The sequence below is a fragment of the Notamacropus eugenii genome, chromosome 1 (genome assembly GCF_028372415.1).
Source record: "Notamacropus eugenii isolate mMacEug1 chromosome 1, mMacEug1.pri_v2, whole genome shotgun sequence".
Lineage (NCBI taxonomy): Eukaryota > Metazoa > Chordata > Mammalia > Diprotodontia > Macropodidae > Notamacropus > Notamacropus eugenii.
Window position 1 is genome coordinate 587,063,647 of NC_092872.1, and position 18,997 is coordinate 587,082,643.

General features: G+C 37.3%; 1 protein-coding gene across 1 annotated transcript in view; it reads left to right on the forward strand.

The window, feature by feature from the left end:
* The window catches only part of SPTLC3 (serine palmitoyltransferase long chain base subunit 3), a 199,602-nt gene that overhangs the window by 89,476 nt on the left and 91,129 nt on the right, over positions 1 to 18,997 (forward strand). Inside the window, exon 6 of the mRNA XM_072634471.1 lies at positions 1,784 to 1,877. Coding sequence (XP_072490572.1) covers positions 1,784 to 1,877 — 94 coding nt within the window. The remainder of the gene's footprint in view (positions 1 to 1,783; positions 1,878 to 18,997) is intronic.

Sequence of the window (18,997 nt, forward strand, 5' to 3'; positions counted from 1 at the left end):
TGGCCCATTTACTTCTTTAAGTAAATGTAGCTGGTCTTCAAAGTGATTCCTTTGGGGTTCCAGGTTACCAGAGTACAAAACTACTGGCCTCTTTCTGGGTGGTAGTCAGCAATAACAAGACCTTACTCAATCTTTCCATACCTCTAAACCTACAACATACAATGTAAACTGACTGGTTAAACGAAGACTTTGAAAAGTGGTGGCAAAGAACTGGAAATTAAGGAGGTGCCCATGAAATGGGGAATGTTATAAAGTACAGCAGATGAGTTTAATGGAATATTACTGTCTCATAAGAAATGATGAATATTTTCTAAGAAACCAGGAAGATGCAAAGTGAAGTGATCAGAACCAGAAGAACAATTTATACTATTTTAAAAATTGTTTAAAAGAAAATATCAACTCTGAAAAATGTAAGGACCAATAACCAAGATTATTACCCACCACCAGGAAATACTCAATACGCCAACAAGGGATACATTTTTGGACATGGTCATTGTGAGAATTTATTTTGCTTCACTTTGTATATTTGTCACAAAGATTTTGTTTTATTTTGTTTCTCTTTCTCAGTGGGAGAAGCAAGAGGGAGATGAAACAAATGCTTATTAACTAAAAAAATACATTTTAATCTTAAAAAGAAGAAAAGTAATTTTGTAAGCAATCATCTACAAACTATTATCCATAGACAGAAAATTGATCTATCCCTTTTAACTGGGGATAGAGTAACAAAGATTTCATTGGTATATGGTTCAGAGTAACACACAGTAAGTAGATCATGAGAAAAAATAATTTTTCTAAGATATTGCATTAGTAAATCAATGTGTTCAAAAGAGTAAAAGAAGGAAATTTCAGAAAAGATAGAACTTCTCCAGATATTCTTGCCAAACACCAAATATTTGGCAGAGATAAAGGGTGAACTCTGCTCTTGCTTTCAATTTTTCCAGATTTGTGTATAAAACAACAACAAAAGGATACATAACTTTCACTAAATGTATACAGTCCTTTCATATTATTAGCAATCACAGTAATCATAAGAATTAAAAGTTCTCTTGAAAGGTCTCTTCCCATTACCTGAAGGCATAGTCTGTCCTCTAAAATATTCCAGAGAATCCAGCCTAGCATTAAAATTCTCCAGCAAAAGGGGTATTGTAACCTTCTCAGATAATTCAATGTAATTTTTAATAGCTCTTTCTAAATCTAACTTTTCATGCTGCAGTTTAAAGCTACTGCTTACTGAGATCATGGTTATTGCCTTTAGAACATAAATCTGAAGAATTCTAGAATGTGTCATAATCATCATTCATATACTTGAAAGTCTAGGCAAATCAACTCATTTTAAAATTATCTGTACTCAAAGTCCTGCCCACAAAGGCATTCAAGTGCCTTTACAATGATGGAGTGATTTGAGACCTGATGTGCTCTTAAATTTAGAAGATCAAGGTTACGGTACTAATTCTGCTGTTCATTAGCTGTGTGTCCTAAGGCAAGTAACTTAACCTCTCTGTATCTTGGTTACCTCATCAACAAAACAAGAAGGTTGACCTACTGGATCTATAAGGCTTCTTCTAACTTTAATGGTGTATGAGTCAATGGATTTGGCAGCCCTTGTCAGTAATGTTTTCCTCTCACTGAAGATATTCAAGCAAAACATGAATGATACAGGGCTCTTGTCCAAGCATGGACTAGATGGCCTTCTGAAGTCCCTTCCAAATATGAAACGTTGATATTTTGCTCCTGTCTTGTAATATCATACTGATCATATAACTGTTTTTCTCTTTCTTCACAGGGTTGTCTGATTTTAAGTGATGAATTAAATCATGCCTCGATTGTTCTTGGAGCCAGACTTTCAAAGGCAACAATATGGACCTTCAAACACAACGGTGAGTACAAAGTATACTAAAGTATGGCCAACAGACATGTCCTGTAAACAGGGAATTTTGGTTAGCCTCAAGAAGCTTTATCTGTTTCAGTTTCTGCTTAGAATAGAACTGAGAGGTAGCTGACTGTGAAACTGAAACTTCAGCTACTACAACTACCTTGTAGCCCATGGTGATCCCAAACAAACGGGTATGAGGTGTTACACAAACAAGCACCAGGGTTGTTGTCATTAGTCAACTTGCGGCAATATGTTGAAGGCATAATTAATTTCTTTTAAGACCACATTTTAATTGCACACAATGCTATAAATCTTCCTGAATTCCTACTAGAAACTGGAAAACTTTGATGTTTGTTAAACTTTTATGATACAATATGAAGAAAAAGTGTTTTCTTACTTGGCATGTACTTCTTCTAGGAACATATACATATATGTATCTATGTGTGTATATATGTATATGTGCATATGTATGCATGCATCTGAATATACACATATATGTATGTGTGTGTGTATGTGTGTGTGTGTGTGTGTGTGTATATATACCTACACATATACATATATATGCCAATGAGCATATTCTGGCTATGAGCATGCTGCTTATAATGAGATAAACAGAGGCCCATTTTTTCTTTGGACGGCTGTTAGCAGGGAATGCGGTATAGAAGAAATAGCATTATACTAGGAGTTAAGTGCCCTGACCATTAGTCCTGGTTCTGCCACAAACCTACCTGATCAGCCTTCAGGATATCACTCCATTTCTCTAGGTCTTGACTTTCTTATATGTAAAGTGATAGCTTACAAAATGAACCCTGAGGTTTGTTCCAAATGAGATTCTATGAAATTTTAATTTTCTGCACATGTATCTAGTCCCAATAACCTTCCCAACCAATATATATCTGAACTTCCCTTCCTGCTCTCTCCTTTTCTGCTTCCTTCATCCTTTTCTGTCCTCTAACTTTCTTGGCCTTCCTCTAACTCCAGTGCCATGAAAAGCAACAGATACTTGAAAGGAGTCTACAGATGATTCAAAGATTAAAACACAAAGGAAAAAAAATGCCAGACCTTTTCCTAAAACTATTGAGTCAGGTGGCAAAAGGACCATAAGTAACATTTGGAACAAGACATAAAGTACATGCATCAATAAATCCATGATCATTATGAATTAGCTGAAATATTGTTGTCTAAAAATAGAAAGTCAGTTTGGTTCATGAACCAAATAGATTTCTTTTGTAAATGCAAATGTTGCCCCACTCTCTCCCAAACACCAAGTCGCAGCCACAGTGGAAAAAGGATACAGACCTTGATCAGAAAGACCTCTCTTACTAGCTATAGGATTCTAAGAAAGTAACAACTTGTGTCCTGTCTTAGGTTTATCCTCTGTAAATGAGAATAACAATAACCCACCTCCCAGGGCTGTTAAGAGAATGAAATGAGATATTTATAGTATGCTTTTCTAACCTTAAAGTGCTATGTAAATGCTAGCTATTAACATTAAATGCATATGTAACCACATGGGAGAAAAAACCTCTACTGACATTTTTGCCTTAAAATTTTGCACATTTTAAGACAGTAAAATATTAACATCAACCAACTCTCAGTATTCAGAACAATCTAATAGAGGATGCAGCCCACCGATATAACCCATGAAGAAAACCAGTTGCTACCTACAAAACAAAATAAAACATTTATTTTCAATTCACTGATTGTTTAATTTTATCAAATGCAGTAAGTAGCTGCTCTGTTGTTGCTCCACTGGAAGAAAGTAAAAGTATAATTCTCCCCTATTTTGTAAGAAAAAAGTTTATCATCATCAATATTTAAGGAATTATAAAATGAGTCCTCCCTTCATCAATGAAGAAAGGATTGTACATGGACCTTTTATACTGGTCCTTATACTTACCATATATTTTTATACTTATACTTACCATATATTTTTTCCATTATTTTAGGGGTCACCTGAAATTTGGTTTCTTTCATGATCATATTGTTCTATAATTGATAGCCAACTAGTATTGTAAGAAACATATCTGAGTTTAAAAGAAGACCTCTGTGATAAAGGGCCACAGAAGAACCCTCTATGTGCTATAAAATTTCATGAATTTAAACCAACCAAATGCACATTCCTACTGAACTCTGGATTTATGTTATTATCCTTCTGCATCATCAAAAACTTATATTTACTGCATGGCTACAACTCTTGGTATAAGGGCAAAACACTGCAATAAGATACAGTCCTGGCTCTCATGAGAGACAGGATATAACATAGCATATGGGGAATTGTAAATGAGGAGTGTAGGCAGTTAAGTACTGCATAAGTTCAGAGAAGAAAGCAGAAAAGAGATAATTGAAAGCTGGTGTGATCACAAACAACTAGATGGAAGAGACTACAGTATTTGAGCCAGGTTGTGTTTGTCCCTCGTTCTCAAAGAGGACCATGACGTCAAGATGATGACATGACTTGCAGGTGACTTTGATTTGAATGAGGGAGGTCTGTGCAAGGTCACCAGCCTCACTTTCTTCTCCTGAGCCATCTGGGTCCAGTGGTCTGATATTCATCATGACTACTGGAGATGGCCCAGGATGCAATGGGAGATTCTGGCCTTTTCAGGCTAAGGTCTTATCACGTTCCCACTCTGAGTGAGATACACCTATTCAATGAATAGGCTTCTTTAAGTAGTTACTCCACGGATGGTTCCTTTAAAACAAATCAAACTGGGAGGTGAAGAATCTCAGGGTTCCTGGGTAAAAGAGAAACAATTACTATTTAGTATTTATATTCACTCTGTGCTAGGTGGGCAGGGACCTATTGCCCAATCTATGAGCTCCAAAGTGAATTGGGTTTAAAGCTTGGTCTTTGAGCAAGAAATCTAGCCAGTAAATCAGAAGGAAAAAAGGCAGCTTTTGGCCATGGAAGTGTACCTTCCCCTGGGTAGAGCATGAGGAGAGGAGAGGGGAGGAGAGGTGAAGAGAGGGGAGGGGAGGGGAGGGAAGAGAAGGGGAGGAGAGGGGATAACAGAAATGAAAGAGGATTCAATTTAGAGTCAAATGACCTTTTATTTTAATTCTAGCTCTGTCATTTACTACTTATGCGACCTTAGGTGGATCACTTTATGATTTTGGGCCTCAGTTTCTTCATTTGTAAAATTCATCAAAAAATAAAATAAGACTAGATGATTTCTAAGGTCCTTCCCACCTCTGTATGTATCTTCTTTTTTTATTCATGTGTAAACTGGATTTAAGTGAGGCAGAGTTGCACGAAGTCGTCAGCCTCACTCTCTCCTCCAGAGTCATCATAGTCCAGTGGCAGGACACAGTCGAGATGGCTGGCGATGGCTCAGGATGCAGTGGATGACCTTGGAGTCTTTGGTGTCTAACCAAGCTCTACCACACCATCTGCTTCAGCTGCCTTCATGGCCATTGGAACAAATTGTTCTCATCCACCCATTCCCCTAGAGGACGTCTTCACATGTTTGGGATACACACCCCCCAACTCACCAATAGGTCTGAGACACCGTGGTTACCCTCAACCTGGTTTGGCCCATCTGCCACAATGGTTTACGAGGGTGTGGCCACTGCACGTATTGCAGCTTCTTGGAGCCACAGGTGAGAGCTGGGTGGTAGAGGTGAACACCAAAGGTGGAAAGAGCCCTGAAAAGGGCTCAGCAGCAAAGGTACTATTCCTCCCTGAACAAACCATACACCCTTATGTATCTCGAGGATTATGATAGGATGAAAGGAGGTAAAAGAACATGCCAATGAGAACAAATGAAAGTTATAACACTCCATAGTTTAGTAGAATGATAAAAGATTCTTATCTTGAGGACCCTATTTTGTACTTTGAGCTATCTCATTCTGCCTGAAGCAGGCAGTTGGCACAGTAGATAGAGTGCTGGACCTGGAATAAGGAAATCCTAAATTGAAATCCAATCTCAGACACATACTAGCTGTGTTATCCTGAGCAAGACACCTAACCTCTGTCTACCTAAGCTTCCCCTTTTATGAAATGTAAGAGCACTGAATTTGCAGGATGTTGTAAGGATCAAAGGATATAGTATTCGTAAACTTTAAAGTGGGATATAAATTCTAGTTATATATTGGGAATATATGAGTTTCTTTGTCTTTTTTTCATAGAAGCTAATTCAGGGCTTTTTTTTACCTAAGAATTTCCAGTTATGTCAGTAAGGAACTTTGAGAATGAGCCACACAGTGAATCATGACCTTAAGGAATAACTGGCACCCTCTAGAAACCTAAAGTTATTAGCAAACATTTGAAATCTTCAGTCTACTTAGGTAAGTCAGAGATTCAGATGGTCAAAACTCATGAAAGAAGTGGGAATGTCTTGAACTATTGGCAGGAATTATATTCTGAAAAATGTATAATCTATTGATGGAGTTCACCATTGCAAAATAGTTCTAAAATACTTCACGCAATCTAGATCCTTCCTGAATCAAAGTATAAATTGAAGGGGAAAGTATCTTATCCCAACACACTATGAAAAAGAAATTCATGCATCTACCATTGTGCTCTGAGCAATGTTTAAATGTTACTGATACTATGGGCTTTTCTAATTACTGACAGAACTGACTTCAGCTTTTGTTGCTGTAACTTCATAACAGCACTAAGCAACAGCACTCTCTATATAATCTCTAGTATTAGGAACTAGTCCTTCTTATCATTTTCTACATCTTACTTTTCTTCTCATTAGTAACAAGAAACCTGCATTTAAACTTTTCTGTCTGTTCACTGAAACAACGCTAGGATAATCATCCATCTCACAGGTGCCATGAGGATTAACATAATACTCGTACAAGTGCTTTAATAAGCATTACTATTAAAAATCCCTTGCAGATGTTAACATGTGGTGGTTGAAACTATAGAATCCCATCAAGCCTCAGAAATATAAACTCTAATCTCTTGAATTACTGCAGATCTCTAGCTTAAACACTAAATCTTTGTGTAACAAGTGTCTGAGAACCAGATATGAAACTGATCAGAAACCAACTTTGGTTGCAGTACACAAGCATGTGAAGACATATGTATATTTTCTATCTCTGACTCCTATAACTCACAGAGGACATCTGGTTGATCCTTTTAACAGGGGGAAATTGATTGGTTTTTTTCCTCCTCTTAGGAACAGTGTTCTGTAAGAACACAGAAGTGTTTTGTTTGGGGTATTGGTTTTTGGGGGCGGGGGAGTGATGGTAACATTCAAATAAAAAAAGTATTCAGCCTTAGAACTTTCATTACAGGTTAAATATAGTCACCTCCCCTACAGACTGAAATTTCTCTCCCTTTTCTCAGAAATATAAATAAATAAAAGCAGAGCAATTTAAAACCTTATTTTAATGCCCTGAGCATCACTAGAAAAATTTAAGAAAAAAAATTTATTCAGATTGGAAAGCATTCCTTTGAAACATTACTAAGTACTAATTCTACATTTTAAAAAATGTAATAACTTTTTTGATCAATACTAAACCACTCCCAAATTTGGACAGATTTTCTTTAACCAAAAATATTTTTTTTTTTAAAAAAAACCCTGCAACATATGGGGTTATTTTACTTTTTTTAATTCTAAATTTTAAGAAATATTAAAATAAAACAAGCATTGTTATATTCAAATTAAAAATAGAAAAATATTGTGAATCCCTTGCTTTTCTTTTTTGAAGTATATAACAAATTCAAAATGTAACTGTCATCCATCAAAACTATCCTGTTTCTCTGTTTCCTTCCACCCTTATTCCTGTTCACTTCTATGCATATTTAACAAATGTTTCAATGGCACTCTTTTCTTCCCTTGTCTTCATCAATTCATGCAAGTCTTCCCAGCCTTCTCTAAAACTCTTTGACCACATTTTACAACACAATAGAATTCCACTACATTCATATAATTTGGTTAGCCATTTCCCAACTATTGTATCACCCTAGTTTTTAGTTCTTTGCCACTACGAAAAGAATTGCTATAAATATTTTTGTAGTCATGGGTATTTTTCCTGATGTCTTGGAAGTATATAATTAGTAGTACTATTTCTAAGTCAAAGAGAAAGAAGAGCAAGGGCCTTCTGAGGCACAGTCCCAAATTGCTTTCTAAAATGGCTGGAACAGTTCACAATGGTTTATTAGTGTATTCTTGTCTTCACACAGTCCAACAATGGACATTCTTTTTTATTGACAACTTTACCAATCTAGCAGGTGTGAAGTGGAACCTAAAAGGTGCTTTAATATGTAATTTTCTAATTATTATTGATTTGGAGCATTTTTTTGTTTGGCAACTAGTAGTTTGATTTCTTCCTTTGAGAAGTTCCTGTAAATATTCTTTGAAATGTATACATATATATTATATATATGTATGTGTGGTTGCACATATACACACATATATGGGGCATGGTTTTTATACACATACATATGTATATTTGTACATGTATATGTATGAACCATTCCCACATACATAATATATATGCATATGTATGTCTAGGTATATACATATATATATATATATATATATATATATATATATATATATATACCCATACACACACATATATATACCCAACATATACATGTATATCTATGTCAAAGGGAGGGATAGAAAGCAACATGTGCTAAGAAAGTCAAATATTACCACCACTACCTTGACCATCATTTCCCCTCAGACCCTGATGGGAACAAACCCAAGATTGTTATCTCCAAGAACTTTGGGAATAACAAAGTTTCAAGTCCAGTGCTCTGAGACATCATTCTGTGAAGCAAACCCCTGTAGAGATGCAGCCTGAAAACTTCTTCAATAGACCCAGAAAATAAAAGTTCTTGCCACTGTCAAATGGTTCAACATAAAAAAAGATATTTTTGGAAATGATAATAAAGAAAAGGAATTACTGTTTACTTTGCTGCTGCACACCAAAGACCATGGGACTTTTTCATCTTACTTGCAGCCAAAAGCATTCCATATATGTTATCTTCTCATTGCGATCTTCCTTTTGTAGCTCTTATACTTGGCACAGTACTATACAAATAGTAAGCAGTTACCAAATGCTTCATTCATTCATTCCCATTTAAACATTCCATTTATTGAACAACTCTACATTCCTGGCATAAACAAGACAATTCATGATTTATAATCATTTTCATGTGATGTGACAGCTTCCTTACTAGTATTCTCTTGAACATTGCTCTATTAATATTCATTAGACACTGGTCTATAATATTCTTTCTCTGTTTTGATTCTCCCTGGTTTAGTTATTATACCAACCTGTATAACCAAAGGCATCTGAGAGGATTGTTTCTTTTCATATTTTTACAAACCATTCTCTTACCTTGCCCTACACCTGATCACAAATGTTTACTTTTTCCTTTTAAGCCTCCCTTCATATTCACCCTCTTCGAGTTTATTTTGTTTATAACTAATCCTTCACTGTTCCTACCCTCCCCCTTTGCTTCCTATCCCTGTCCATTTCCCTGATGAGTCTAACATATTCCTACACCAAATTCTGTGTGTGTGTCTTTGTACGTTCAACACTGTATGTTCAACATAGTTCAGATGAAAGTGAAGTTCATGTGATAATTAGTCTACCTACTCCTTCCATGTTTGTATGTTCTTTATCTTTTACATTTCTATTATGTGAGACAGTAAGCTCTCTTAGCTTCCTTTTTATTCTTCTATGGACCTTCTGAGGCATAGTCCCAAATTGCTTTCCAGAATGGCTGGAACAGTTCACAATGGTTTTTATTAGTGTATTCTTGTCTTCACACGGTCCAACAATGGCCATTCTTTTTTATTGACAACTTTACCAATCTAGTAGGTGTGAAGTGGAAACTAAAAGGTGTTTTATGTTATGTGTTTTAGCATGTTCCCTTTCCCTCCCTTTTCTTTCTTCTCTTAAAATGATCAAAAGAAAGCAAAACCACCCTAAGGCCCTTTGTCTTATTAACTCCCTCCATGACCCTTTAAGATATTAGGTTCCCAAAGTAATACTTGCTTCTTCACTCCTATAAAATAAATATTTCATCAATGAACTGTCTCTTTCAAACTCGGAAATAATCAGTTTCTATGTATCTCTTGACTAGGTCTCCTCTAGGTCATAATATACAACATTCACATGAGTCAGTATATCGCCAAGGCGATATTCACAGCACTGGTGGTGACTATGAATATGCCCACCCTAGTTCTCAGTCGCAAAGTATAACAGACTCTCCATCTAGAAGGCAGAAGAAAAACATTTATTCAGACACCAGAAAGTCAGATTCCAAAACCAGAATGCAAAATCAGTCATAGTAACCAAGAAGTCAATACACATTATCAACACAAGGGGCAAAATCATTCCCAACTTCCCCCCCCCCCCACCCGGGACGTTCCCACAAACAAATAAACATTCATGAGCCTAGCTATCTGTATGCCTGTGTCCTCCCCAGCTCTGACTAGCCTGACCAACTCCCTCCCAGCTCTGCTTGACCCTTCCTGTTCCACCCTTTAAGCAAGCTCCTCCCACCACATGACTTGAGTTTCCAGATGATTTAAGCAGGTCACATGGGCCTATTAATGAATGGGAAAGATCTTTCCATTTAAATTTCCATTATGTTGAGCCCCAAGATCTTTCCTGTTCATTACATAGGTTGGTGGGACAACTGGTATGAACAAAATTATAACAGGGATAACAAAAAGTAAGCATATAAAACAGACACTTGGGCAACTGGTGTCAACAGAACTTCATAACAATATAACAGGGATCACACAAAATAAGCACATAAAACAATATCTTAGGGTGGGGCTTGAGCACAAGTACCCCATCATTTCCCCCTCAAATGAATGGGACCCAATCTTAGGGTAAGGTGTGAAGGTCTCTTCTTCCATAGCTACTTCCTGCTGAGACTGGACTCTGCTCCAAGAGGTTCCATTTAAGAGGTCTGTTCTTTAGCTAGCATCTGGAGCTTGGCTGATGCCAGGTCCAGGAATGACACATCACAGTCATGGACAAGAGGTGACATCTGGCTTAAGCAATCAGGCATTTGCAGGTGGAAGTACTAAGTCTGCAGAAAACAATTCTAGAACACAAGTTTAACAGACAAAAAGCCAAAAAGAAACAAGGAGACATTAACCAGAAGCAGGGTAGATATGGGGTCAGTTGTGGTTTAGGAGTCCATGAACCCACTCTTATAACCTCATTTATAGTACAGTATAGGAGTTAAGGGTGCAATTTGGTAATAATCTTCTCCAGAACAAACAACACTTACAGTATTCTTTCCCATGTGCTATCATTTCTGGAGCCATTGGAACATCATCTGGCTTCCATTTAACTTTATTTTACTTTAGCTCCTAATTTTATTCTATCAGTAGAATCCAATCCTTCAATTCCTTGGCTAGTTATTTCAGGAGAGTCAGTTTCCACAAGGGGTACTGTTTCCCAAGGAATAATAATCACTTGAACTATTCTACCATTTTTACAAATCTGTATGAGTTTTTCACCTAAATTTTGGAATGTCACAATAATTTCTCCTTGATAATTAGAATCTATCACTCCAACCAATACGTGTATTCCTCGAGCTACTAATCCAGATTTAGGTAATATCCATCCAAAATAATTTTTGGAGATTCTCATACATATTCCAGTAGATATTTTTATTTCTTTTCTATCTAACCTAAAGTCCTCTCAACAAAGTAAATCATATTCTGCTTAACCAGGTGTCTCAGAATGTGGTGTTAGGACATCTGGCCTCACAGTCCAATACTCAATATTTGGCATCTTATGCGTTTTTTGTTTTCTAATTTGCAGATTTGGGATCATCATTCTAGCTAGAGGTATACTTCCTCCTATTATTCAAATTATGCAAAGCAGTGAACAAATTATCTTTCCAATCTTGATAAGAATTATTAGAACTTAACTTCCTTAACTGTTCTTTCAATAATCCATTCATTCTTTCAATTAACCCAGATACTTGCAGATAATATGGAATATGATACATCCATTCTATATTGTTTAATACACAATCTCTCTTCATTTCATTATCTTTGAAACATGATCCAATTCACTTTGGATCTGCATTGGGATACCGTAATAGAGATTTATGATATCCAGAGTTTTACAGGTATTTTTCTGGGTCTATTCTTATAGGGACAAGCCAAGAGTACACCTGAATAGCTTGCCAACACAACTACATAAAAATTTGCATCCTTTATCTTGGGGTAGAGGTCCAATTTGCCAAATTTGGGCTGGTACTTTTCCCCTTATTATCTCTCCAAGAACAGCTCATTCCTTTTCCAATTAATGTATATATAAAATTCCTCTGCTACTTGTTTTAACAATGAATGAGAGATACTAATACCTTGGTCTTGTGCCCACTTGTATGTGGTCTGGACCTTTAAATGGCCAGCTATTTGAAGGATCCATTTTGCTACTACCAGCTCATCAGTTGGTGTCAGAGTAAGGACAGTATGTTGAGCACCAATCTTTGTTAGTTCATTAGCATCTGCCTTGTACTCACCTTCTGGCATGGTGAGGGCCATATGAGCATCTACATGAAAAATTGACAAATTAGTAACCAAAGATACGTTCCATATATCTTCCCATAATTCTTTGCCCCAGACTTGTTTGCCATGAATTTCCCAATTTTGATTTTTCCACTTGGGCATCCACATAGCTAACCCATTAGCTACCCCCCATGAATCGGTGAATATGACACTGTCTTCCTTGTTCTGTTTTGGTAGCTTGATGTATTGCCATAAGTTCAGCATATTGACTACTTCCACCTATCCCAGTACTTTCTAAAGTCTGCTTAGTACATGGGTTATAGACTGCTTTCCAATGTCTTTTGTGACCCAAAATTTTTGCTGTCCCATCAGTAAACCATGCATATATCTTTTGTTTTTCAATTAATTCATCATATTCCTCATTCCATTTTACCAACGACTGTACCTTGGTAACAACTGTTGCTTTGGTTCAGGGGGTATCATTTCCCTCGGTATCTATGTTTGCTATAGATTCATGTAAAGCAGAAACTATACTTTCGTCTGCTTCAGATATATTTTGAATATCCCATTTCCATTTAATTATGCTAGCCTCTTGAGCATGTCCAATTCTGTAAAAAGCTGGGGTACTCATTACCCAAGTAATAATTGGTATTCCAGGTCTTAATATTACCTCATGGCCCAAAGTCAGTTGTTCAGTCTCCACCAAAGCCCAAAATGCAGCTGGCAACTGCTTTTTCAAACGGGTATATTGAATTCCAGAAAGAGAGTTTCCTAGACCAAAATCCTAAGGGTACATTTTGGCTTTGTTGTTTTTGCCATAAACACCAATTTGCATATTCATCCTGTACAGTTACTTGTAATTCCATCAGGCTACTTTGCATAGGCCATAAATCTAGGGCAAATTGAACAGTGGCCTTTGATTCTTCAAAAGTTTTGCTCTGGTCAAGTCCCCAATCAAATTCATATTTTTCCTAGTAATTTTATAGAAGGGTTTCAAAATTTATTCTAGCTGCAGTATGTGATGTTGCCAATACCCAAATAATCCAATAAACTTTTGGGCCTCTTTCTTAATGGTGGGGATAGGAAAATCCTGACTCTTTTGTTGGGCTTGTCGGAGAATCTCTCACAGTCCCTTATTTCATTGTATCCTCCCAAATTTTAAGGTTTGAGCTGGTACTGGAATCTTTGCAGGATTAATTTCCCACCTCTTGCTTTTCATATGCTCAATTACAAGCATCAAACTCCTCTCCACTTCTTTTACATTTTTTCCCTGTATCATAATATCATCTATGTAGGGGGTAAGCTGTATACCAGGTAGCTCTAAATTCATCTAAATGTTCAGCCACAATCCTAAAACAAATAGTGGGACTATGCAGATATCCTTGTGGCAAGTGTACAAAAGCATATTGTTGCCCCTGACAAGTGAAAGCAAATTGTTCCCATTGTTTAGAATCTATTAGGATACTAAAGAAAGCATTGGCTAAATCAATAACTGCATACCAAGTCCTATCATATTTCTGGATCCTTTCTATTAAGGCAATGGTATATGGAACAGCAACACACAAGGGAGGAGTCAGCTTATTCAACTGTCTATAATCCACTGTTTTCCTTCATGTCCCATTTGACTTGCATACTGGCCAGACAGGATTATTCCAATTAGTGGATGTAGGGACTAACACTCCTGCCTCAACATATGCCTTTATAGTATTGGTAATTGCATCTTGCCCACCTGGCATACAGTACTGTTTTAAGTAATTACTTTAGGAGATTCAGGTAAAGTGATTGGGTTCATTTTTATTTTACCCTCTAAAACTATATTAATTTCTGTCTTCCTTACTGCAAATTGGTATCTCCCCTCAGGTAAATTTAGAGTCATATCTCTCAATATACCTATTCCAATGATGTGTTCAGGAATGGGTACAAATACCACAGTATATTCTTTCTTAGGTAATTGTCCAATTTTCATTGTTAGTTTGACTTGTCTAGCTGATATTTCAGCCCCTTCCAGTCCTGTGATGGTGATAGGAGTTCCATGTTTAAACTTATCAGGATTTCCATATATAAGGGAGGCCTCCACCCTAGTATCTATTAATGCCCTAGTTACAGTATTTGATCTGTTTTTCCTATATATGGTCAAATTGATATGGGGTCTGTAATCCTATCTGTGTATTTCTTTAATTTGAGCTGAGGCTCAGCCAATTTTCTATTCTCCCTGAAGGTTTGACAAATTTGGATGCAAGGGTTCAGAAGGATCTATAGGGGCAGTTCTTATTTCTCTATTCCATCTAGTATTAAACCCCTTTTCTCAGTACATTCTATAGAGTTCATTAGTTGGAATACCAATATGCTTTTAAAATCTACTCCTGCTCTCAATAGAGCAGTAAACAATCCTTTCCTTGTCAATGTATTCTGACTTTGAATCCATTGGCTATTTACTCTTCTCTCTCTAGGAAATAAATCTTTTCCCCAGTCTCCTACATCACTTAAGTGTGAAATCTTGTCCAGCACCTCCAAAAGAGAGTTCCCTATTTCCCTAACTATTAGAGTCAAAACTTGCTGTTTGTAAGCAGGAAAAGCCATCTTCACTATTGCATTCTTATGGGAAATTGCTAAGGGGGTATCATAGTATGCATCTGCATTTCTGATCACTATGGCAATCTTCATTACTTTCTCCTTTAACTTTCTTATACACTCCCTAAGTGAATACCAGGGTCTATCACCCCCTAGGCCACGTAGAGTCAGTAGGATACTGCCTACTGGCAGCCTTTTGCTACCAAAGCTAGCAGATTAGTCATATTGTTACCTCCTTGCATACTGTAATCTCTAAAGGCTTGATGTACAAAAGGATTCTGATACCTATAAATTTCAAAAAATCCATGCCATCTATTGATACTCCTCCAACTCCTTCATCATTGATTCTCACCATCCAAGATATTAACAATTAATTATCCTATACTTTGGGTGAACCGACTCAAAGTATCTGTGACTTCCTGCTGAGTAAAATCCTCAATCTTAAACACTGTGTTCCCTGCTTGGTTCTCCTGTTTTCACCTTACTATGGGAGGAGTTTTGGCCTTATAAGTCTCCTTTTGCAACACTGTTTCATTTTCCAGTTCTGATTTAATTACATTTTCTGCCCACACACTGTCCTGGCAGTCACTGTCATGGCAACTAGGATGAGTGTATACAAAGGTCATATGTACACTTCTTTTGCCAGGCTTCTGTTTCTTCTTAGCTAAACGAGCTGCCTTTTCTTCCACCTGAGACCCCCTAGCCTGCTCTTTTAAAGAAGAGCCCAAATACTGATGATTCCCAAGCAAACTAGCTAACTCTTTTTCCATCTGAATTTTTTCCTTCAGCAGATCCTCTCTGCTTTCACATACAATATGGTAACCAGTTAATAAAATCGAGCCTCTCCTACTTACCCCTTCCAGCTCCTTCCCAGGTCTTATTGGTATTCCTTGCAAACACCTTTCTAAGTCTCTAGGTTCCCCCTCCTGTAGCCTCACTTCCCAGTTTTTGTAGAGTCCAGTGCTTTTAGCCCATTCCCTAACTAGGGAATAATACAGTAAATCCTCCCATTGTGGGATCTTCATTGTCTAAATTCTTTCTCCCTCCAAATAGAGATTTGTTACCCCACGATCCTGTTCGTGACACCAAATGTATCACCAAGGCAATATTCACAGCACTGGTGGCGACTATGAATGTGCCTGCCTAGTTCTCAAACACAAAGTGCAACAGACTCTCCATCTAGAAGGTGGAAGAAAAACATTTATTCAGACACCAGAAAGCCAAATCCCAAGGCCAGAAAGCAAAATCAGTCATAGCAGCCAAGAAGTCAATAGACATTATCACTACAGGGGGCAAAGCCATTCATTCACAAGCCTTCCTCCCTGCCACCCAACACCCCTGCTGGGGCCTTCTTACAAACAAACACTCATGAGTGTGTCCTTCTCAGTTCTGACTAGCCTGACTAACTTCCTCCCAGCTCTCCTCCACCTTTCCTTTACCTCCTGTTCAGGAAGCTATTCCTACCACATGTGACTTAGGCTTCTAGGTGATTTAAGCAGGTCACATGGTCCTGTTAATGAATGGGAAAGATTTTCCCATTTAAATTGCCATTACAGTCAGACAGGTAGTACAGTAAAGTATTAGACTTGAGGTGAGGAAGACCTAGGTTCAAATCCTACTTCAATGATTTACTAGCTTTGTAACTCTTAGCCAGTCCTTTAAACTCTCAGTAGAAGTTTTTTCACGTATAAAATGGCTAAAATAACAATGTCCAATATAAATTTATTTTTAGGCTTAGATAATATATGTTAAGCACTTTGCAAACCTTGCAGTTTAAATGTCATCTGTCAACATTATCATTATTAATCAAAATAATAATAAGCCCATGTGTTTGCATTTCATAGAATCTCCTCAGTTCCATTTATTTCATTAGAATTATAAGTCCTCTATTATTAAAATCTTTTTTTCTCTGTAGGATTATATTCAATATTGCAGACTAAATTATTCTTGGTTGTAAGCCTTTATTTTTTACTTTTTTGAAATACAGAATTGTAATACCTTCTTTCCTTCTGAGTGGCAGCTACCAAGTACTATAGGATTTTGATTGTGGTTTCTTGTGTAACACCAATGTGAGAGCAGTGGCCACCAATATTCACAATTTACACTTAGATGTATAGAGATCTATTTACTCTGGACTGACTCTCTCACACAATTTTCCCTCACACTGGTAAATCTAATTTCCCAAAGAAAGACCATCATTTCACAATGAAGCTCAAATTCTCTGAGAATCCTAATTTTAGAGAAAATAAGGTCCCCCTATTCTTCATTTTAGTTCTTTGTACTCCACCAATTCATTTCTACTGAAAGAAACCAGATATCAATAATGATACTTTGATATAAGGGAAAACTGTTGATGATGATGATACAGTTAATAACCACACATAAGCAAAGCAATATAAATCTCAATGCACTCATTATCTGTGCAAGAGAGAGAGAGAGAGAGAGAGAGAGAGAGAGAGAGAGAGAGAGAGAGAGAGAGAGAGAGAGAGAGAAGGAACACAGGGGAAACTGAAGGAAAGGTACATAAGGGAAGAAAACTCATGTACTAAGGGTAACTCACAATTCTAGACTAGCTCTTAAGTCATTGGTTCATTTAGGAACAAATGTACCACGCAAAGCCACTTCTCTATTATACGCTTGTCCACAGGTCTATTACTGTGTAGCGAGAAAAATCTTCTTCTACTCTACTCTGAAACAGAGGCATCTAGAAGAACTTACAAAAGAGTATTTAGAAACTGTTACCTCTTAATTGTAATATTAGGTCCCTTTAACCTAGAAAACTACAAAGTTCATCAGGGGTGGCTATCTCCAAATACACAGATAAAACTAGCCAGCCTATCATCATCAGGATGACTTCAATGGCCAATCAACAGAGAACGTACAGCAAATTGTTGAAGTTGACTCTCAAGGCAAGACCAACAAACCTAGCCAGTTCATCCAGAGCAAATCAGCTATAGTATCTGCTTTTCCCCTTTTTCTCTTTTCCCTCTCAAATAGAGAGCAGCAAAGAAGAAAAGACATTTCCGGGAGGCTTCGCTTTTTAAATTCTTGGTATTGTTCAGTTGTTTTTCAGTCATGTCTGATTCTTCATGACCCCATCTGGAGTTCTGACAAAGATATCTACAGTAGTTGTCCATTTCCTTCTCCATCTTGTTTTACAGATGAAGAAACTGAAGCAAAGAGAATTAAGTGACTTGCCCAGGGTTACACAGCTAGTAAGTGTCTGAGGCCAGATTTGAATTCAAGATAAGCCAGGTCTGGCATTCCACACACTGAATCTCCTAGCTTCCCCTTTGAAGAAAAATAAAGAAGTGTTACTGACAACTATAAAGTGAAATATTTGTCACATGAGTGGAGACAAAGGCAACAGGGATGGAAGGAGCAATGCAAGACTGAGACTTGGCAGGGCAAGATCTTCCATGGCATAAGGGAGCAAGGGACCCTAGAGGACAATATAGACCTAAACAGGTTCCTCAAAATGAGCAAGGAAAGAGACTATAGCCAGTGCAGGAAGGATGGTCTCAGAAAGAAGTGAGGGGTGAAGGAATTGGAGGTCACGGTAAGGACCAAGGACTGGATTAAGGTTTTCAAAGCAATGGGAGAGATAGATTGACAATAGACTGTGATCAGATAAGGAAATTTCAGAGTTCTTGAATATGGGAGTGGAACACTTATGAGTGATAGCAAAGTCAAGGAACAAAACCAACTCTGTGTGTAACTGAGGTGGGGTAGAAGAATTGGTACTAGAAAATGAGGAAATTTTAGCAACTGAGAAATTAAGGTGGTTGAAGGAGCATCACTTTGTATATAAGGGTAGGACTTGGGGAGGAAAGACTATGAGCCAAGCACTGAACTTCTTGAGTAAGAAGAGTATCCTGGAGGTTAGTAAATAAACAGCTACTAGAATCTTGATTGGAAGATAAATATAGATTGAATGAACTCCAAAGGAGAAGAAGTTACTGAGTGATGGTGAGAGGAGAGCCTGGAAGTTGGGAAGCAAGAAATATTCCAACTCCACTACAACCAGTGATTTGGGGGATGAGGAGAAAGGTGAGTGAAAGGGCAGACAAGGTTAGAAAGGGTGGCCAGAAAA